We start from the raw sequence: 20,315 nt of genomic DNA, 5'->3' as shown, positions 1-20,315 counted from the left end.
CTTTTGGTTGTGCTGTGTCAACAGATCTGGCCTGTTGGGCAATTTGATGCAGGGTACCACTGATAGGTCTAGCAGCGTTGTGTACCAGGGTTGCCTTGCCCAAGTTGGTGCTATCAATATGAGTTTGAGTTTGCTTTGACTGAGTTTGTTTACCAGGTAAGGAAGGAGAGGGAGAGGAGGAAAAGCGTAAGCAAATATCCCTGACCAGTTCATCCATAGGGCATTGCCTTGGGATTGTTTGTGTGGGTACCTGGATGCGAAGTTTTGGCATTTTGCGTTCTCCCTTGTTGCAAACAAGTCTATCTGAGGTGTTCCCCAGAGTTTGAAATAAGTGTTCAGAATTTGGGGGTGAATTTCCCATTCGTGGACCTGTTGGTGATCTCGAGAGAGATTGTCTGCGAGTTGATTTTGTATCCCTGGTATAAACTGTGCAATTAGGCGAATTTGGTTGTGAATTGCCCAATGCCAAAGTTTTTGTGCTAGCAGGCTTAACTGCGTGGAGTGCGTCCCTCCCTGCTTGTTTAGATAATACATTGTTGTCATGTTGTCTGTTTTGACGAGAATGTATTTGTGAACTATTATTGGTTGGAAAGCTTTTAGTGCTTGAAAAACTGCTAGAAGTTCTAGCTGATTGATATGCAGTTTTGTTTGATGTACGTTCCATTGTCCTTGTATGCTGTGTTGACCGAGGTGTGCTCCCCACCCTGTCATGGAAGCATCTGTTGTTATTACGTATTGTGGCACTGGGTCTTGGAAAGGCCGCCCTTTGTTTAAATTTATGTTGTTCCACCACAGAAGCGAGAGGTAAGTTTGGCGGTCTATTAACACCAGATCTAGAAGGTGACCCTGTGCTTGAGACCACTGTGATGCTAGGCATTGTTGTAAGGGCCTCATGTGCAGTCTTGCGTTTGGGACAATGGCTATGCATGATGACATCATGCCTAGGAGTTGTAATACCATCTTTGCCTGTATCTTTTGTGTTGGATACATGCGTTGTATGATGGTGTTGAAATTTTGAATTCTTTGTGGACTTGGAGTGGCTACTCCCTTTGAAGTGTCTATTATGGCTCCCAGGTATTGTTGTACCTTGCGTGGCAGAATTTTGGATTTTGTGAAATTGACGGTGAACCCGAGTTTGAAGAGGGTTTGTATGATCTGATTTGTGTGATTTGAGCACTGTATGAACGAATGGGCCTTGATTAGCCAGTCGTCCAAATATGGGAACACATGTATTTGCTGCCTTCTTATGTGTGCAGCGACTACCGCTAGACATTTGGTAAAGACTCTTGGTGCGGTTGTTAATCCGAAAGGCAGTACCTTGAATTGGTAATGTATTCCTTTGAATACAAACCTTAGGTATTTCCTGTGCGATGGGTGTATTGGTATATGGAAATAAGCATCCTTGAGGTCTAAAGTTGCCATGTAGTCGTGTAGTTTTAGCAATGGCAATACTTCTTGTAGTGTGACCATGTGGAAGTGGTCTGATTTGATGAAAGTGTTCACTACTCTGAGGTCTAGGATTGGTCTGAGCGTTTCGTCCTTCTTTGGTATCAGAAAGTACAGTGAGTAAACTCCTGTGTTTATTTGTGTGTCTGGCACTAATTCGATTGCATTCTTTTGCAATAGTGCCTGCACTTCTATCTCCAGGAGATTGGAATGGTGTGTTGTTAAATTTTGTGCTTTTGGTGGTATGTTTGGAGGGAATTGTAGAAATTCTATGCAATAACCATGTTGGATAATTGCTAGAACCCAAGTGTCTGTAGTGATTTCCTCCCATGCTTTGTAATAATGACCTATTCTTCCCCCCACTGGTGTTGTGTGGAGGGGGTGAGTGACATGTGAGTCATTGTTTAGTAGTAGGGGTTTTGGGGCTTTGAAATCTTCCTCTATTTCTAGGGAATTGCCCTCCTCTATATTGTCCCCGAAAACCTCCTCTATACTGTCCCTGGTAAGTGGACGGTGTTGCTTGTGAGGTGCTGGCTTGTGTGCTTTGACCCCGAAACCCCCCTCGAAAGGGCGTTTTACGGAATGTGCTGTAATTCCCTCTGCTCTGCGGGGAGTAGAGTGCGCCCATGGCTTTGGCAGTGTCCGTATCTTTTTTGAGTTTCTCAATCGCTGTGTCCACTTGTGGACCGAACAGTTCTTTTTCATTAAAAGGCATATTGAGAACTGCTTGTTGAATCTCTGGCTTAAATCCAGACGTTCGGAGCCATGCATGCCGTCTGATAGTTACAGATGTATTAATTGTCCGTGCAGCTGTATCTGCAGCGTCCATGGAGGAACGTATCTGGTTGTTGGAGATGGTCTGTCCCTCCTCAACCACTTGTTTCGCCCTATTTTGGAAGTCCTTGGGCAGATGTTGAATGAGATGTTGCATCTCGTCCCAGTGGGCTCTGTCATAGCGCGCAAGTAGTGCCTGGGAGTTCGCGATACGCCACTGGTTTGCAGCTTGTGCTGCGACTCTTTTACCAGCTGCATCAAACTTGCGGCTTTCTTTATCTGGGGGTGGTGCATCTCCAGATGTGTGAGAGTTGGCCCTTTTCCTAGCTGCTCCTACAACAACAGAGTCTGGTGGCAGCTGTGTAGTGATGAAAACCGGGTCCGTAGGAGGCGGCTTATACTTCTTTTCCACCCTAGGTGTGATCGCCCTACTTTTGACCGGCTCCTTAAATATGTCTCTTGCGTGCCGGAGCATACCAGGGAGCATAGGCAGGCTTTGGTAGGAGCTGTGGGTGGAGGAGAGTGTGTTGAACAAGAAATCATCCTCGACCTGTTCTGAGTGGAGGCTTACGTTATGAAATTGTGCTGCTCTAGCCACCACCTGAGAGTACGCGGTGCTGTCTTCTGGTGGAGATGGCTTTGTAGGGTAGGCCTCCGGGCTGTTATCTGACACTGGGGCGTCGTATAGGTCCCATGCGTCCTGATCTTGGTCACCCTGGCTCATGGTGGTGTGAGCTGGGGAGTGAGATGGAGTTTGTGCTGGTGAAACGTTAATCACGGGCGGAGGAGAGGGTGGTGGTGTAATTCTTTTAACCACTTTTGGTTGTGGTGCTTGCTCCGTCTGGAACTCCAACCTTCTCTTTCTCCTAATGGGGGGAAGGGTGCTTATTTTTCCTGTCCCCTGCTGAATGAAGATACGCTTTTGCGTATGGTCCACATCAGTTGCTTGTAGCTCTTCCTCAAACCTATGCTTTTGCATTTGGGAGGTTAGCGAGTGCTCTTCTGTATAAGAGCCTGAAGCTGGGTCGCTTGCAGTTTGTTTCGGCGTCGAAACTTTGTCTGCGTGTTTTTTCGGCTCCGAGGTGACTTTTTTCCTTTTCGGGGCCGAAACCTCTCGGCGTCGATCTGTTTCGGTGCCACTGTCTCGGCGTCGAGCCGTGTCCACACCGGCATCTCGGTGTCGAGGCTTGTCTCCAGCACTTTCTCGGTCCCGAGAAGGCTGCGTGCCGGTGTCTCGACCGGAGTCGGACGATCTCGGCACTGTTTTGGCCTTTTTCGGTGCCGACGGTCGGTCACCGAATTTATGGGTGGAGCCATGGCCTGGTGGCAGTGGCGTCCCCTGGGCCTTGTAAATGTTTCTTTGTGTGGTTTTCGACGTCTTACTCACGGTTTGTGTGTCGTCGAATCCTTCGGAGTCTGAGTCTTGGAACGAGAAGGTACCTTCTTCTTCCTGTTCCTCGAACTCCCGTTGGGCTGTCGGTGCGGACGCCATTTGAAGTCTTCTGGCTCGACGGTCTCGGAGTGTTTTTCGGGACCGGAACGCACGACAGGCCTCGCAGGTGTCTTCGCTGTGCTCAGGTGACAGGCACAGGTTGCAGACCAAGTGTTGGTCTGTGTAGGGGTATTTATTGTGGCATTTGGGGCAGAAACGAAACGGGGTCCGTTCCATCGGCGTTCTTCAGCACGCGGTCGGGCCGACCAGGCCCCGACGGAGGATCGAAAAACTACCCCGAAGGGCACCGGAGCTCTTCGATCTTCGATGCGGTGTGAAATCTAAGTACGCCGATCCCGAACGCAACAATACCGACGAAAGTCTTCCGAAATTAGCTAATTTTCCGTTCCGAAACTCGGAGCGACAGGAACACGTCCGAACCCGATGGCGGAAAAAAAACAATCGAAGATGGAGTCGACGCCCATGCGCAATGGAGACAAAAGGAGGAGTCACTCGGTCCCGTGACTCGAAAGACTTCTTCGAAGAAAAACAACTTGTAACACTCCGGCCCAACACCAGATGGCGAGCTATTGCAGAACATGCGTATCTACAGCGACAGATGCCATCGAACATATATTTTTCTATAAACAAAACCTATTGGCTGGATTTGTCTCTGAGTGTGTGTTCCTCATTTATTGCCTGTGTGTATGTACAACAAATGCTTAACACTACTCCTTTGATAAGCCTACTGCTCGACCACACTACCACAAAATAGAGCATTGGTATTATCTCTTTTTGCCACTATCTTACCTCTAAGGGGAACCCTTGGACTCTGTGCATACTATTCCTTACTTTGAAATAGTGCATACAGAGCCAACTTCCTACATAAGGTCACTCTGCAAAATAAAGAAAAAAGCAATGGGCCCCAGACCTTCCAAACTACAGCTCCAGGAGCTTTTAGCAGAGTTTGAAAGAGCCAACCCCTCTGAGGATGGCAACACAGAGGATGAAGATAGTGACTTGGGGGAAAATTCCCACCTACCAGTCCTAACTAGGGAGAACAGGGCTACTCCAGCCCTGTCTCCAAATATAATAGTCAGAGATGCTGCTTCCCTCACAGGAGAGACCAACAGCTCTGAAATCACTGAGGACAACTCCAGTGAAGAGGACATCCAGTTAGCCAGGATGGCCAAAAGACTGGCTTTGGAAAGACAAATCCTAGCCATAGAAAGGGAAAGACAAGAGATGAGCCTAGGACCCATCAATGGTGGCAGCAACATAACTAGGGTCAGAGATTCTCCTGACATGTTAAAAATCCCTAAAGGGATTGTGACTAAATATGAAGATGGTGATGACATCACCAAATGGTTCACAGCTTTTGAGAGGGCTTGTGTAACCAGAAAAGTGAACAGATCTCACTGGGGTGCTCTCCTTTGGGAAATGTTCAATGGAAAGTGTAGGGATAGACTCCTCACACTCTCTGGAAAAGATGCAGAATCTTATGACCTCATGAAGGGAACCCTGATTGAGGGCTTTGGATTCTCCACTGAGGAGTATAGGATTAGATTCAGGGGGGCTCAAAAATCCTCGAGCCAGACCTGGGTTGATTTTGTAGACTACACAGTGAAAACACTGGATGATGGATTCAAGGCAGTGGTGTAAATAATTATGATGGGCTGTACAATTTATTTGTGAAAGAACACCTGTTAAGTAATTGTTTCAATGATAAACTGCATCAGCATCTGGTAGACCTATTGTAGGAAGTTGGCTCTGTATGTGCTATTTCAAAGTAAGGAATAGCATGCACAGAGTCCAAGGGTTCCCCTTAGAGGTAAAATAGTGGTAAAAATAGATAATACTAATGCTCTATTTTGTGGTAGTGTGGTCGAGCAGTAGGCTTATCCAAGGAGTAGTGTTAAGCATTTGTTGTACATACACATAGACAATAAATGAGGTACACACACTCAGAGACAAATCCAGCCAATAGGTTTTGTATAGAAAAATATCTTTTCTTGGTTTATTTTAAGAACCACAGGTTCAAATTTAACATGTAATATCTTGTTTGAAAGGTATTGCAGGTAAGTACATTAGGAACTTTGAATCATTTCAATTGCATGTATACTTTTCAAGTTATTCACAAATAGCTATTTTAAAAGTGGACACAGTGCAATTTTCACAGTTCCTGGGGGAGGTAAGTTTTTGTTAGTTTTACCAGGTAAGTAAGACACTTACAGGGTTCAGTTCTTGGTCCAAGGTAGCCCACCGTTGGGGGTTCAGAGCAACCCCAAAGTTACCACACCAGCAGCTCAGGGCCGGTCAGGTGCAGAGTTCAAAGTGGTGCCCAAAACGCATAGGCTTCAATGGAGAGAAGGGGGTGCCCCGGTTCCAGTCTGCCAGCAGGTAAGTACCCGCGTCTTCGGAGGGCAGACCAGGGGGGTTTTGTAGGGCACCGGGGGGGGGGGGGACACAAGCCCACACAGAAATTTCACCCTCAGCGGCGCGGGGGCGGCCGGGTGCAGTGTTAGAACAAGCGTCGGGTTCGCAATGGAAGTCAATGAGAGATCAAGGGATCTCTTCAGCGCTGCAGGCAGGCAAGGGGGGGGCTTCCTCGGGGAAACCTCCACTTGGGCAAGGGAGAGGGACTCCTGGGGGTCACTCCTGCAGTGAAAGTCCGGTCCTTCAGGTCCTGGGGGCTGCGGGTGCAGGGTCTTTTCCAGGCGTCGGGACTTAGGTTTCAGAGAGTCGCGGTCAGGGGAAGCCTCGGGATTCCCTCTGCAGGCGGCGCTGTGGGGGCTCACCGGGGACAGGTTTTGGTACTCACAGTCGTAGAGTAGTCCGGGGGTCCTCCCTGAGGTGTTGGTTCTCCACCAGCCGAGTCGGGGTCGCCGGGTGCAGTGTTGCAAGTCTCACGCTTCTTGCGGGGAGATTGCAGGGTTCTTTAAAGCTGCTCCTTTGGATAAAGTTGCAGTCTTTTTGGAGCAGGTCCGCTGTCCTCGGGAGTTTCTTGTCGTCGTCGAAGCAGGGCAGTCCTCAGAGGATTCAGAGGTCGCTGGTCCCTTTGGAAGGCGTCGCTGGAGCAGAGTTCTTTGGAAGGCAGGAGACAGGCCGGTGAGTTTCTGGAGCCAAGGCAGTTGTTGTCTTCTGGTCTTCCTCTGCAGGGGTTTTCAGCTAGGCAGTCCTTCTTCTTGTTGTTGCAGGAATCTAGTTTCTAGGTTCAGGGAGAGCCCTTAAATACTAAATTTAAGGGCGTGTTTAGGTCTGGGGGGTTAGTAGCCAATGGCTACTAGCCCTGAGGGTGGGTACACCCTCTTTGTGCCTCCTCCCAAGGGGAGGGGGTCACATCCCTAATCCTATTGGGGGAATCCTCCATCTGCAAGATGGAGGATTTCTAAAAGTTAGAGTCACCTCAGCTCAGGACACCTTAGGGGCTGTCCTGACTGGCCAGTGACGACTCCTTGTTATTCTCATTATTTTCTCCGGCCTTGCCGCCAAAAGTGGGGGCCGGGGCCGGAGGGGGCGGGCAACTCCACTAGCTGGAGTGTCCTGCGGTGCTGGAACAAAGGGGTGAGCCTTTGAGGCTCACCGCCAGGTGTTACAGCTCCTGCCTGGGGGAGGTGTTAGCATCTCCACCCAGTGCAGGCTTTGTTACTGGCCTCAGAGTGACAAAGGCACTCTCCCCATGAGGCCAGCAACATGTCTCTAGTGTGGCAGGCTGCTGGAACCAGTCAGCCTACACAGATAGTCGGTTAAGGTTCAGGGGGCACCTCTAAGGTGCCCTCTGTGGTGTACTTTACAATAAAATGCACACTGGCATCAGTGTGCATTTATTGTGCTGAGAAGTTTGATACCAAACTTCCCAGTTTTCAGTGTAGCCATTATGGTGCTGTGGAGTTCGTGTAAAACAGACTCCCAGACCATATACTCTTATGGCTACCCTGCACTTACAATGTCTAAGGTTTTGCTTAGACACTGTAGGGGCACAGTGCTCATGCACTGGTACCCTCACCTATGGTATAGTGCACCCTGCCTTAGGGCTGTAAGGCCTGCTAGAGGGGTGTCTTACCTATACTGCATAGGCAGTGAGAGGCTGGCATGGCACCCTGAGGGGAGTGCTATGTCGTTTTACTCATTTTGTTCTCACTAGCACACACAAGCTGGTAAGCAGTGTGTCTGTGCTGGGTGAGGGGTCTCTAGGGTGGCATAATACATGCTGCAGCCCTTAGAGACCTTCCCTGGCATCAGGGCCCTTGCTACCAGAGGTACCAGTTACAAGGGACTTATCTGGGTGCCAGGGTGTGCAAATTGTGGAATCAAAAGTACAGGTTAGGGAAAGAACACTGGTGCTGGGGCCTGGTTAGCAGGCCTCAGCACACTTTCAATTCAAAACATAGCATCAGCAAAGGCAAAAAGTCAGGGGGTAACCATGCCAAGGAGGCATTTCCTTACACCTATGACCAATTTCTCCCCAAGTATTGGGAAAGAAGGCGGATCATTGGGTCAAGACTAGGGTGACCAAGACTTCCACAGGGGGTGACCAAAAGAAAGGGGTCACAAAGCCTCCCCAGGGGAAAGGTGTTGAGACATCCAAAAACAAATAGTAAAGAGTCTTCTAAAGGCCCCCAAAATCCTGCACAGGAGGGTGGGCCCAGAGCCTCTTCACAAACCAATTTTGGGTACAAGGGTAAAAACTTTGATCCCAAAAAGGCCTGGTGTCGTAGCTGTAATCAGCCTGGACACCAAACTGGAGACAAGGCCTGTCCCAAGAAAAGTACCACCTCCAACTCCACTCCAGCTAACACTGGAATGGCTAGTCTCCAGGTGAGACCAACAGTGTGCCCAGAGCAAATCAGGTGTCACACTGAAGCTACATTAGTCTCTGAGGGTGGGGTGTGTAAAGAAATGGCTCCCTGTTGCAGTTACCCCCCACTTTTTGCCTGATACTGATTTGACTGAGAAGTGTGCTGGGACCCTGCTAACCAGGCCCCAGCACCAGTGTTCTTTCACCTAAAAATGTACCATTGTCTCCACAATTGGCACAACCCTGGCACCCAGGTAAGTCCCTTGTAACTGGTACCCCTGGTACCAAGGGCCCTGATGCCAGGGAAGGTCTCTAAGGGCTGCAGCATGTCTTATGCCACCCTAGGGACCCCTCACTCAGCACAGACACACTGCTTGCCAGCTTGTGTGTGCTGGTGGGGAGAAAATGACTAAGTCGACATGGCACTCCCCTCAGGGTGCCATGCCAACCTCACACTGCCTGTGGCATAGGTAAGTCACCCCTCTAGCAGGCCTTACAGCCCTAAGGCAGGGTGCACTATACCACAGGTGAGGGCATAGGTGCATGAGCACTATGGCCCTACAGTGTCTAAGCAAAACCTTAGACATTGTAAGTGCAGGGTAGCCATAAGAGTATATGGGCTGGGAGTCTGTCAAAAACGAACTCCACAGCTCCATAATGGCTACACTGAATACTGGGAAGTTAGGTATCAAACTTCTCAGAATAATAAACCCACACTGATGCCAGTGTTGGATTTATTAAAAAATGCACACAGAGGGCATCTTAGAGATGCCCCCTGTATTTTACCCAATTGTTCAGTGCAGGACTGACTGGTCTGTGCCAGCCTGCTGCTGAGAGACGAGTTTCTGACCCCATGCGGTGAGAGCCTTTGTGCTCTCTGAGGACAGAAACAAAGCCTGCGCTGGGTGGAGGTGCTTCACACCTCCCCCCTGCAGGAACTGTAACACCTAGCAGTGAGCTTCAAAGGCTCAAGCTTCGTGTTACAATGCCCCAGGGCACTCCAGCTAGTGGAGATGCCCGCCCCCTGGACCCAGCCCCCACTTTTGGCGGCAAGTCCAGGAGAGATAATGAGAAAAACAAGGAGTCGTCACTGGCCAGTCAGGACAGCCCCTAAGGTGTCCTGAGCTGAGGTGACTCTGACTTTTAGAAATCCTCCATCTTGTAGAAGGAGGATTCCCCCAATAGGGATAGGAATGTGCCCCCCTCCCCTTGGGAGGAGGCACAAAGAGGGTGTACCCACCCTCAGGGCTAGTAGCCATTGGCTACTAACCCCCCAGACCTAAACACGCCCTTAAATTTAGCATTTAAGGGCTCCCCAGAACCTAAGAATTTAGATTCCTGCAACTACAAGAAGAAGAGGACTGCTGAGCTGAAAGACCCCTGCAGAAGAAGAAAAGAAGACACCAACTGCTTTGGCCCCAGACCTACCGGCCTGTCTCCTGCCTTCTAAAGAAACCTGCTCCAGCGACGCTTTCCCCAGGACCAGCAACCTCTGAACCCTCAGAGGACTGCCCTGCTTCAAGAAAGACAAGAAACTCCCGAGGACAGCGGCCCTGCTCCAAAAAGACTGCAACTTTGTTACAGAGGAGCAGATTTAAAGACCCCTGCAAATACCCGCAAGAAGCGTGAGACCTGCAACACTGCACCCGGCGACCCCGACTCGGCTGGTGGAGAAAACGCTTCAGGGTGGACCCTCCGGCGACTCCAAGACTGTGAGTAACCAAAGTTGTCCCCCCTGAGCCCCCACAGCGACGCCTGCAGAGGGAATCCCGAGACTCCCCCTGACCGCGACTGCCTAACTCTAAAATCCCGACGCCTGGAAAAGACCCTGCACCCACAGCCCCCAGCACCTGAAGGATCGGAACTCCAGTGCAGGAGTGACCCCCAGGAGGCCCTCTCCCTTGCCCAGGTGGTGGCTACCCCGAGGAGCCCCCCCCTTGCCTGCCTGCAACGCTGAAGAGACCCCTTGGTCTCCCATTGATTCCTATTACAAACCCGACGCTTGTTTGCACACTGCACCCGGCCGCCCCCGTGCTGCTGAGGGTGTACTTTTTGTGTGGACTTGTGTCCCCCCCGGTGCCCTATAAAACCCCCCTGGTCTGCCCTCCGAAGATGCGGGTACTTACCTGTTGGCAGACTGGAACCGGGGCACCCCCTTCTCTCCATTATAGCCTATGTGTTTTGGGCACCTCTTTGACCTTTGCACCTGACCGGCCCTGAGCTGCTGGTGTGATAACTTTGGGGTTGCTCTGAACCCCCAACGGTGGGCTACCTTGGACCCCAATTTGAACCCCGTAGGTGGTTTACTTACCTGCAAGAACTAACAATAACTTACCTCCCCCAGGAACTGTTGAAAATTGCACTGTGTCCACTTTTAAAATAGCTATATGTGTTTTATGTGAAAAGTATATATGCTATTGTGATTATTCAAAGTTCCTAAAGTACTTACCTGCAATACCTTTCAAATGAGATATTACATGTAGAATTTGAAACTGTGGTTCTTAAAATAAACTAAGAAAATATATTTTTCTATACAAAAACCTATTGGCTTGGAATTGTCTCTGAGTGTGTGTTCCTCATTTATTGCCTGTGTGTATGTACAACAAATGCTTAACACTACTCCTTTGATAAGCCTACTGCTCGACCACACTACCACAAAATAGAGCATTAGTATTATCTCTTTTTGCCACTATCTTACCTCTAAGGGGAACCCTTGGACTCTGTGCATGTTATTTCTTACTTTGAAATAACACATACAGAGCCAACTTCCTACAGCTATACACAGGCTAGCGCAGGACACCAGATGAGGCTGATGGCCTCATGCCTCACCTTCGTTTAAAGAGTCTCTGTGACGAATGAACGGATATTTAAGTTGCCTTAGTGGTTTCTAGACTAGGAGTGGCATTCACTACTGTCTCTCAGATAATCTAAAACGAGACGCTGAGAATTATTTTCTCTTAAAACCCCATGCACCAAACAGTGCTTTACCACTGAATGGCACGTCAAAGTCTTTGTTGGGAGTCAAATCCAAAAGTCTATTAGCAGCAATTAGACCGTGACTGATGCCGGCTCTGACCAGTATCCTACTATACAGGCATCAATCTTTATACGTTATCGCATTGTGTGCAGCCTAATCGAACAGCACACATCTGCAATCAATTCTATTCAAAATTAACTTGCATGCTTTTGAAATGTTTAAGCAAAATTCAGTTGCCATGGTAATGTTACTGCTTTTCTAAATATAACGAAGACAGGGAGCAGCTCAAGCTATCAAAGAATCTGATGATTTATTACATCTATGTAAATGCTTTACAGTACAAGAAACAGGAGGTGGGCATGCTGATCGAATCTTGGGCAGAGTGTGCAAGAGATGTAGGATAGCGCAGCAAGCTTAAACACATCAAACATACCATCATGCTAAAGAACCAGAGACAAGAGCAAGGCTGCTGACTTCAAATGTCTCCTCACTATGACTAGGATGTCAACACAAAGCAGTGCTAGTTGAAGCAAGTCTATTTGTGAAAAATAGGGAATCAGCCATGTGGCCACCCTAAAGGGCATCCAAACCAGTGCTTAATTTCTGCTTGCTGTTTCCGGTGCTGAGCACCGGCACATTTTTGAGGGCAGGCGCTTTTTTCTCCCCTAAGCATTTACTGCAAGCAAACAACACATATGGGAAAGACGGATGAATAGAAAAACAAAAAAGCATCACAATGGGAGAAAGCAGAAAGCTGCAAGAGAGAGCTGAAGGGGCTGGGAGTGGCTTTAAAAGGACTGAAGAGGCCTGAAGTGGCTTCAGGATTACGCTGCCAAAGTTTTCCATGTTCCCACATTTAACTGCAGCAGCGTGTGTAAGAGGAAGGCTTTGGGCACCGGCACGTTTTTATTTACAAATTAAGCACTGATCCAAACAATTCAACTTCTCTCAAGAACACTGCCCAAACATGCCTTTGAGCACAGAACCATAGTGCTCTGAAACACCGAAGTGTACTTTAACTGTGCAAAGGAACATATTAAGATTGTACAAAGGAGTTACTGCTGTACAGCAGGGCATTGTGAATGAAGTGACTTACTTTTGTTATTTAGTGTCGGAGTAATAAGGGTAACAGAACTAGTTATGCATACAGGTACACTTGAGAACACAGTAAAACTCACCAGCTGGTACATCGGCTCAGGTCGATGCCAGTCAACGCTTTAGTGCAGCGGATTGCTGTGCGGACCAAGGTCAGGGGGTCTGTTTCAGGGTCTGGTCCATCTAGCGATGGAGACCATGCTCCTCCAATAGGGACTGCTTCATCGCCCTTCCTTCCAAGAAGAAACTAGAAGCAGAGGATAGGGTGGAAGAGAAATGCATTATATGCACACTAAGGACCATACTTCTGACCTTAAAAAAAAAAAAAAAAACGAATCTTCCACTGCACTCTTGAAAGGAAAACATCCGGTAATCGTCCCTCATGGCCAAAAACCCTGCTAATCTTGCACGTTTCCTTCACACTAACCAGAAGACCAAACACATTGACATTCCCTGCATGACTACCCTGAGTACATCAGGACCATCTCACCCTCACTGCCCCACTGTCTCCTGTATTCACCCTCTAAGAAAACCACCTGTACCTGTACTCACTACCCAGGGGCAAAATGTGTATTTACATCCCTGGTTGCCAAACTTCACTAAATGTGTTCCCACTGTGAATGTTATCTGATTCTGCTCCATTGTTGTTATGCTCACCTGGACTGACTTCACTTGTGACAGTCTTACCTACAAAAGCTCCACCTCATGAGTCCTGCGGATTGGCAACAACATTAGTGTCTCACTCACCTACATTTGATCCCTCTAATGCCCACTCTCTAAGAATTGCTCCCTTGGGGCACACTGCACTGTACTTGATCCCTTAAAATAGGTGGGTGTACCCTACACTGGTCATGCTCCAGTGCCTGATCCCTCAGTTTCCCTGTATTGCTTTTTGTTGCCCCATCAACTATAGTCACACACTTGATGGTCTTTTAATAATTTCTTGAGGGACCCTCTCACTTATAACTGGGTCCATCTCAAAATGGTCTCATGCATATTGCCTGCCACAGCAGTTCTCTCACCTGTATTTGTTTACTTGGGTGTTCCAAGTTCTCAATCCAGCTGTTTGGATCCTCTATAAATTGAAGACATGTATGATAGAACTCCTCGATCCCCGGAGAAGATATCAACAGTACCTAGGAGGGTATACAAAAAAGCATGTACTACAGACAATTCTGCACATTGCTCAGGCACAGAACAGACGGCAAAGCACAGCAGAGAACTGAAGATAATATAACAGGCGCAGGCCAGACAAAGAAAAAAAAAACTCAGTGGCTGGCCAGAGCAGGCACAAAGGAGAAATGAAACATCACAATCACAATGTTTCTGAATTTAAAAATAACCAGCGTGAGCTCACTGTGACGCACAAAATCTAGTACACTGAGATTTTGACTAAACAAAAGAGGGTGAGATAGTGAGTGAATTGGCGCTCCTACTTTCAAATCTATTTTCCTATGCGCAAAAATAGTAAACACAGTGCTCAAAACTAAGGCTTCACCCCCCAACACCTTACATGATAACACTATTGTTATCAACACAATACAATGAGTAATGGCACACGTGTAAGTCAATAAAGTAAATCAGTACATGAAGTGTTACAAATATAATGGAATAACAACAATGTATTCACAAATCCTGTCCTTTACATAGTTCAATAAATGTTTAATTCACATTATTGAAATTCTACAGTTCGATCAACTTGTACCATCCAAAGAATTGTTTCACATGAAATAGACTCCTCAAAAAGGTCAACACGTGTTTCATCCGGGGTGTGCCCCAGGATTTCCTCAGGACCTCCTAGAATAATATTATCCATAATTAACAAATCAATATTTAATGTCAATATTACATACATTATCTAGTCAGTAATAATACCATTTCTCCTTATCCAGCAGTGGGAACCATGCAAGTTATCAGTCCTGAAGAAATCCTGGGGCACACCCCGGATGAAACACGTGTTGACCTTTTTGAGGAGTCTATTTCATGTGAAACAAATCTTTGGATGGTACGACCTTTTTGAGGAGTCTATTTCATGTGAAACAATTCTTTGGATGGTACAAGTTGATCGGACTGTAGAATTTCAATAATGTGAATTAAACATTTTTTGAACTATGTAAAGGACAGGATTTGTGAATACATTGTTGTTATTCCATTATATTTGTAACACTTCATGTACTGATTTACTTTATTGATTTACACGTGTGCCATTACTCATTGTATTACACTGAGATTTTGGTAGATAGTGTGGTATCATTATGTAAAGGACTGTGTGAGCAGAGCTTTTATTTGTATTTACTTTGTGGGAAATCAACTGAAATACCACATTTAATGCAGCAGGTGCAGAATTTGTCACAATGATTAAAGAGGATGCCAATAAAACATAACCACAAGACAGACAGGCACTGGGCGCTGGTCCACTAAACTTACTTTGGCACTGAATGCGGTGTCTGAATCCGAGGGAGGCTGATCACTTGTACCCACATCCTCGGTCTCAGGGGCCACTTCGCACCCCTCGGTGAGCTGGAAACGGCAGGGATACTTCAAGCTCAGCGGTTGGGAGAGGGGAAAGGAATCCAACCAGCTGAGCTGCACGTCAAAGAAGTCCTTGGGAATCACTATATTGCGGTACCTTCTCATAATCTCAATGGTGTCACAGAATGGGCTATGAACAAAAGAGAAGAGGGATGGACCAGATACAAAAGCCACCGGCTGCCCCACCATAATTACCCTGCACAATACCTCCTGCATACGCATATCCTCCCATTATTTTATTGACTAAATGTGCGATCTGATGTTTTGTTATAGAGACATTTGTAAACACACCCTCCTTCATAAATGCTAAACATAGACATTTCTCACCTGCTGACTCCGTGTCGAGCAAATGGAACCCGGTAAAAGGGACGCTCATGACGTGGCTTTTTGACAGTGCCCTGCTGGCTGACAATTCGCTGCTTACGCTTCTTGGAATCGAAGTCTGCTCCCCGCTGCAAATCATCCCTACACAAAAATTAAAAATTAAAATATGACCGGGCATACTTCTCCATACATCCTCACCCCTCAAAACCAGAAAAGGCCTTGAAACATCACCAACCATTCAGAATGCATTTCCCGGTCCCCCAAACAAGAAAGCAATAAAAGAGTAGCTACAGACAAACGTGTATCCTCTTGATCGCTCAGTCAGCTGAGGAAACCTCTGCAATGGCAATCTTTATAGGCACCTGCACCTTCCTGCTCTATCGCTAGACTTCCCATGGCCTGTCAAACTGTCATATCTAGACAGCACAACAACTGAAAATCAGAACTCTCACTAATTATCCTTTGAGCTTAAAGCTTGCTAGGTTAACTGAAAAATTCTGGCACAGCAATAAAATAGATATACATTTTTCAAAAAATCTGTTAAAAATAGAACTGAACATTATCAAAAATGTGTACCATTAAGCTAACGTCAGAGGTGGATCCTCTCACTAATAAGAAGAGGTCTATCGGTCACTCACCATCTGCCAATTTCTTGGTTAAAGCGGCCCTTAGCTTGGTTGGGGAATCGTCCGGGACGTCCTATCTGTGGGTGTGGGACAGTCTGGAAGAGACTCACGGCTAGCAAAGAAAGAAAAACATGGATACAAAAGGTGACCACAACTTGAACAGCCTTGTTGTAAGCCTCACACTGTGCTCTCAATATACACGCACTAGCAAGTGACAGCCCAAACGTCATAATGGAGCTTCCCCACACATCCTTTCCTAATATCTCTACTAGACATGCACACAGACACAAAAAACATAACGCAGACACATTTCCTCCTACCAAACCCAATAGTGGGGGTACTCATTCTCACATGGAGACTCAAGCCTCAAAAAGGGGCACATAGGACTTCCAAATTTAGCACAATTTCAGGGCAAGTGATGCCAAAAAGTTCAGTTTTGACCACGCCCAAATTCTCAGTTTTTTCTCACTTACAGCATCAACCAGAGGGCCTATGTAGGCTTTAGATTTAGGAATTGTGAGCTTTATGACAGTCCTCCATCCCTCCTCCTATGGCACACATATTTCATTTTAAAAACTTAGCGAATTGATTTTGAAACCTACAAAAGAGAGGTTTGGTCCAAATAAGAGAAGATTGGCACACGAACTCTGTAGCACTCTCCCACAGGCCCAATTAGGGTAAGCATTATGCAAGTTAAAGAGTGAGGCAACAGAGAGCGGAAAACCACTCCTGCTCTAGGAAGAGGGCCGACTAGCCTTTTTGTTTTTTAAACTGTTTTCATTATGATTTTTCAAGGAAACGGAAACATAGGGTCACAGTAATACAACTCACCTGTAGTAAGTTCAACAGCAGTGCATAGTTACATCAGTAATTCAATGCACTATGCAGAATGCTGTTGACCTCAACTCTATGGCAAACTCCCAAGCAGAGCTTGCACAGTCCAAAAGGTAGGGGTGTAGTGGATATATGCGCATCAGGGGAAGGTGTGAAGAATCGACAAGAGAACAGGTGGTCAGGCTCCATAGTAGGGCGCCATCCAGATTCCTGCTGTTAGACAGGGAGCAGTCAGGGATGCAGATCACACAGGGACGCCGGCAAGGCAGTGTGACTAAAATCAGATGCATACAGTATGTAGAGTGTGAGCCCTTGGGGCGTCAAAGGTGGAGTCAGGTTGCTGGCTGGTTGGGCCGGCTAAGGTGGAGTAAGAGACTCATGGGCACCAGGCGTGTGGTGGGAGAGGAGTCTGTGGGCGGTGTGAGCTGGCGGAACAGATCAAGTAAAGTGTCCCAGGCATTGGAGATGGTAATTTTATGTAGTTGACAAGCCTCTTCGTAGCCAAGAGCCTCCCCTTCAGCCCTCCTTCTGCACACTGCCCCGTGCCACAGGTGGTGTTGATGCCGCCCTCCAGTCCATAATCAAGGCTCTCTTCGTCAGCAGGACAGCCACGTTGGCACAGTTCCCTGTGACCCTTTCTGTGCTTGAAAAAGCTCACGGTGCAGGCGTCCTGTAGGAGGCTGGCTTAGTTTATGGTGTACACCTATGGTGTGGCACTCTATACAAAGTCCAGGAAACCCTTAGTGATAGTGAATGTGACGAGATAGCAAACGCTCTCTAGGGGTAGCATAGGTGAGCTGCTAAAGCTTATCCAATAGGAATGTAACGCACTTAGTAAAGCACAGTAGTCAGACAATATTCACTCACAAAAAAGAACCACACAAGTGTTGGAAAAATAAAGGATTCTACTACTAGACTAGCATTGGTATATTTCCCTTTGGAGATATCTACACACAATATATACACAAAATAACCAACAGAAATAGCATAAAATATACAGGGCCCTATGGGAGGGACAAACCATATACCAAACAAGTATATGCAATGCAATGGGTCTTGCGTTTGCTCGAGTTAGAGCTATTAGCGTTGTAAACTCCTAACTGGACTTTTCTTGCCACATTAACTGAAAATGAAAAGTAGAACAGTTTCGCATAAGCGAGACGGCTGCCATGAGTGCGATGCAGACACACAAAGGGAAACAGAAGTTCGCTTGCAGTGAATATCAGCAAAAGTGCCATTATCCATGTGACCGGGAAAAGTGTGATTATCCATGGCAAAAGTGCAATTATCCATGTAACCGGCAAAACTGCAATTATCCATGTAACAAGGTCGATATCATGCAAAGCGCTCGACTACTGCCCAGCAAGATCGCGCTGCCTATGAAATAAAGAGAAAAAGTAGTCCAGAAACCATACGGAAAACATGGAGCCTCGTATGTTTTCAGTAGTTGGCCGGTGCGCTCGAGGAGGGCTAAACACCGGAAAAGGCATGACGTGTGCATGCATTTCACTAATGCAATCAAGCTAATTTTAAAAGGCAAGCCCACGAACCAACCAAACTGATGGGCATGACATGTGCGTGGTTATAACTTCTACTGATTCATTACACCAGGGACAGAGCGCTTTGCTCTCAACCCTAACAAGTGGAATGTGTTAAAGGGCCACCAGCCAAGCTAAGGGTGGTGTTTAGCAAGGGGTTGGGGCAGTTAGGAAAACCAAAGGCATGTACAATAAGTGACCACAGCAACCAGGAGTGAGTCAGTTACCCACCCAGTTGTCCCTTAGTCTAACACAGAGTAGTGGTTATAGTTTGCGGAATTCAGGACCCTTCTCAGTGGACACCAAGGAAACTAGCAGTTAAGAGGATGGAGGGAGAGTGCCCCTACCCCAGGATACCCAGAATATAGAAGTAGCTACACCAGGGACCCGGATGCAGAGGGGAGACCTAACTCTCTCTGAAGACTGTGGATGCTTCGGGTTGTCCAGTTGCTGTCAAGACCCATAGACCAGGCCAGTGGAACCCAGGGATGGATTCCGAACATGGAGGACCTGTAAAAGAAAAGGTAGTGCTGGTGGCAATGCCCACCCTCCTAAAGGTGACGTTCCTGCAAGTTGGTGGAAGAAGTCGTCCAGCTGCAGGGTCCAAGAGCTGCAGAAGATCCCCGGAGTTGCCTACGAGCTGTCCCTCGATGGTCGCCAGATTGCAGGAGGGTCAGTGACCAGCCTGGTCACCAACAAGCACCGGCAAATGCAAGCAGGAGCTGAAGAAGTATTTGCAAAGTTTTAGAGACCAGCAAGGTCCAGCAGGCTCCACCCAGGAGGGGAAGTCAGGGCCGGCCCTTAGCACGCAGAAAGGCCAGCATAAGTCGATGGAGCCCCCACAAGTGATCCACAGGCGATGAACACCAGCACAACAAAATAGAAGTTCCATGTCGCAGGAGTTGCGGGACAGGGGATGATCTTCGAGCTGCAGACTGCTGGGGGCCAGGGCTTCTTGGTGCCTTAAGATCTCCTGGAGGAAGAGTCAACAAGCCTTGGCAAGTGCAACAGTTGCGGTGCACAAGGGTCCAGTCCAGTGGCAGGAGCCTACAGTCTCCCAAGTTGGTCAGAAGACAAGCAGTACCCAATCGAACCCACAGACTAACCACCTGTGAAGCACAGCCTTTCGATGTTCAGGGAAAGGCAGACCCCACCAGCCAGTCAAAGTCTGGACGTGCCTGCGGTTCCAGGGGAGTGACTCCTTCACTCCAAGGGAGATTCCTTTGTGCTTCCAGGAGCAAACAGTCCTTGTGACCACGGGGATGCACAGCCTTGGATGTTGCAGAATTCTTGCAGGATCTGGAGAAACAATGTTGCAATGGGAGCCTGCCCACCAGAAGCAAGCTTGTTTTGGTACTGTAAGGAAATGCCTCCTTGGCATGGTTGCCCCCTGACTTTTTGCCTTTGCTGATGCTATGTTTACAATTGAAAGTGTGCTGAGGCCTGCTAACCAGGCCCCAGCACCAGTGTTCTTTCCCTAACCTGTACTTTTGTATCCACAATTGGCAGACCCTGGCATCCAGATAAGTCCCTTGTAACTGGTACTGCTAGTACCAAGGGCCCTGATGCCAAGGAAGGTCTCTAAGGGCTGCAGCATGTCTTATGCCACCCTGGAGACCTCTCACTCAGCACAGACACACTGCTTGCCAGCTTGTGTGTGCTAGTGAGACCAAAACGAGTAAGTCGACATGGCACTCCCCTCAGGGTGCCATGCCAGCCTCTCACTGCCTATGCAAGTATAGGTCAGTCACCCCTCTAGCAGGCCTTACAGCCCTAAGGCAGGGTGCACTATACCATAGGTGAGGGTACCAGTGCATGAGCATGGTACCCCTACAGTGTCTAAACAAAACCTTAGACATTGTAAGTGCAGGGTAGCCATACGAGTATTTGGTCTGGGAGTTTGTCAAACACGAACTCCACAGCACCATAATGGCTACAC

General features: G+C 47.7%; 1 protein-coding gene across 5 annotated transcripts in view; it reads right to left on the bottom strand.

Annotated features, from left to right (window-relative positions):
* CCAR2 (cell cycle and apoptosis regulator 2) overlaps nucleotides 1–20,315 on the bottom strand; it is a 566,602-nt gene that overhangs the window by 354,552 nt on the left and 191,735 nt on the right. For all 5 annotated transcript variants that reach the window (XM_069214048.1, XM_069214051.1, XM_069214050.1 and 2 more), the window contains 5 exons: nucleotides 16,017–16,116; nucleotides 15,382–15,519; nucleotides 14,950–15,184; nucleotides 13,545–13,658; nucleotides 12,606–12,769 (listed from right to left, as the gene is read on the bottom strand). In XM_069214048.1, coding sequence (XP_069070149.1) covers nucleotides 12,606–12,769; nucleotides 13,545–13,658; nucleotides 14,950–15,184; nucleotides 15,382–15,519; nucleotides 16,017–16,116 — 751 coding nt within the window. The remainder of the gene's footprint in view (nucleotides 1–12,605; nucleotides 12,770–13,544; nucleotides 13,659–14,949; nucleotides 15,185–15,381; nucleotides 15,520–16,016; nucleotides 16,117–20,315) is intronic.

Source organism: Pleurodeles waltl, chromosome 11 (genome assembly GCF_031143425.1).
Source record: "Pleurodeles waltl isolate 20211129_DDA chromosome 11, aPleWal1.hap1.20221129, whole genome shotgun sequence".
Classification (NCBI taxonomy): Eukaryota; Metazoa; Chordata; class Amphibia; order Caudata; family Salamandridae; genus Pleurodeles; species Pleurodeles waltl.
Note: the sequence above shows the minus strand (reverse complement) of the source record. Positions and strands in the feature narration are given on the sequence as shown.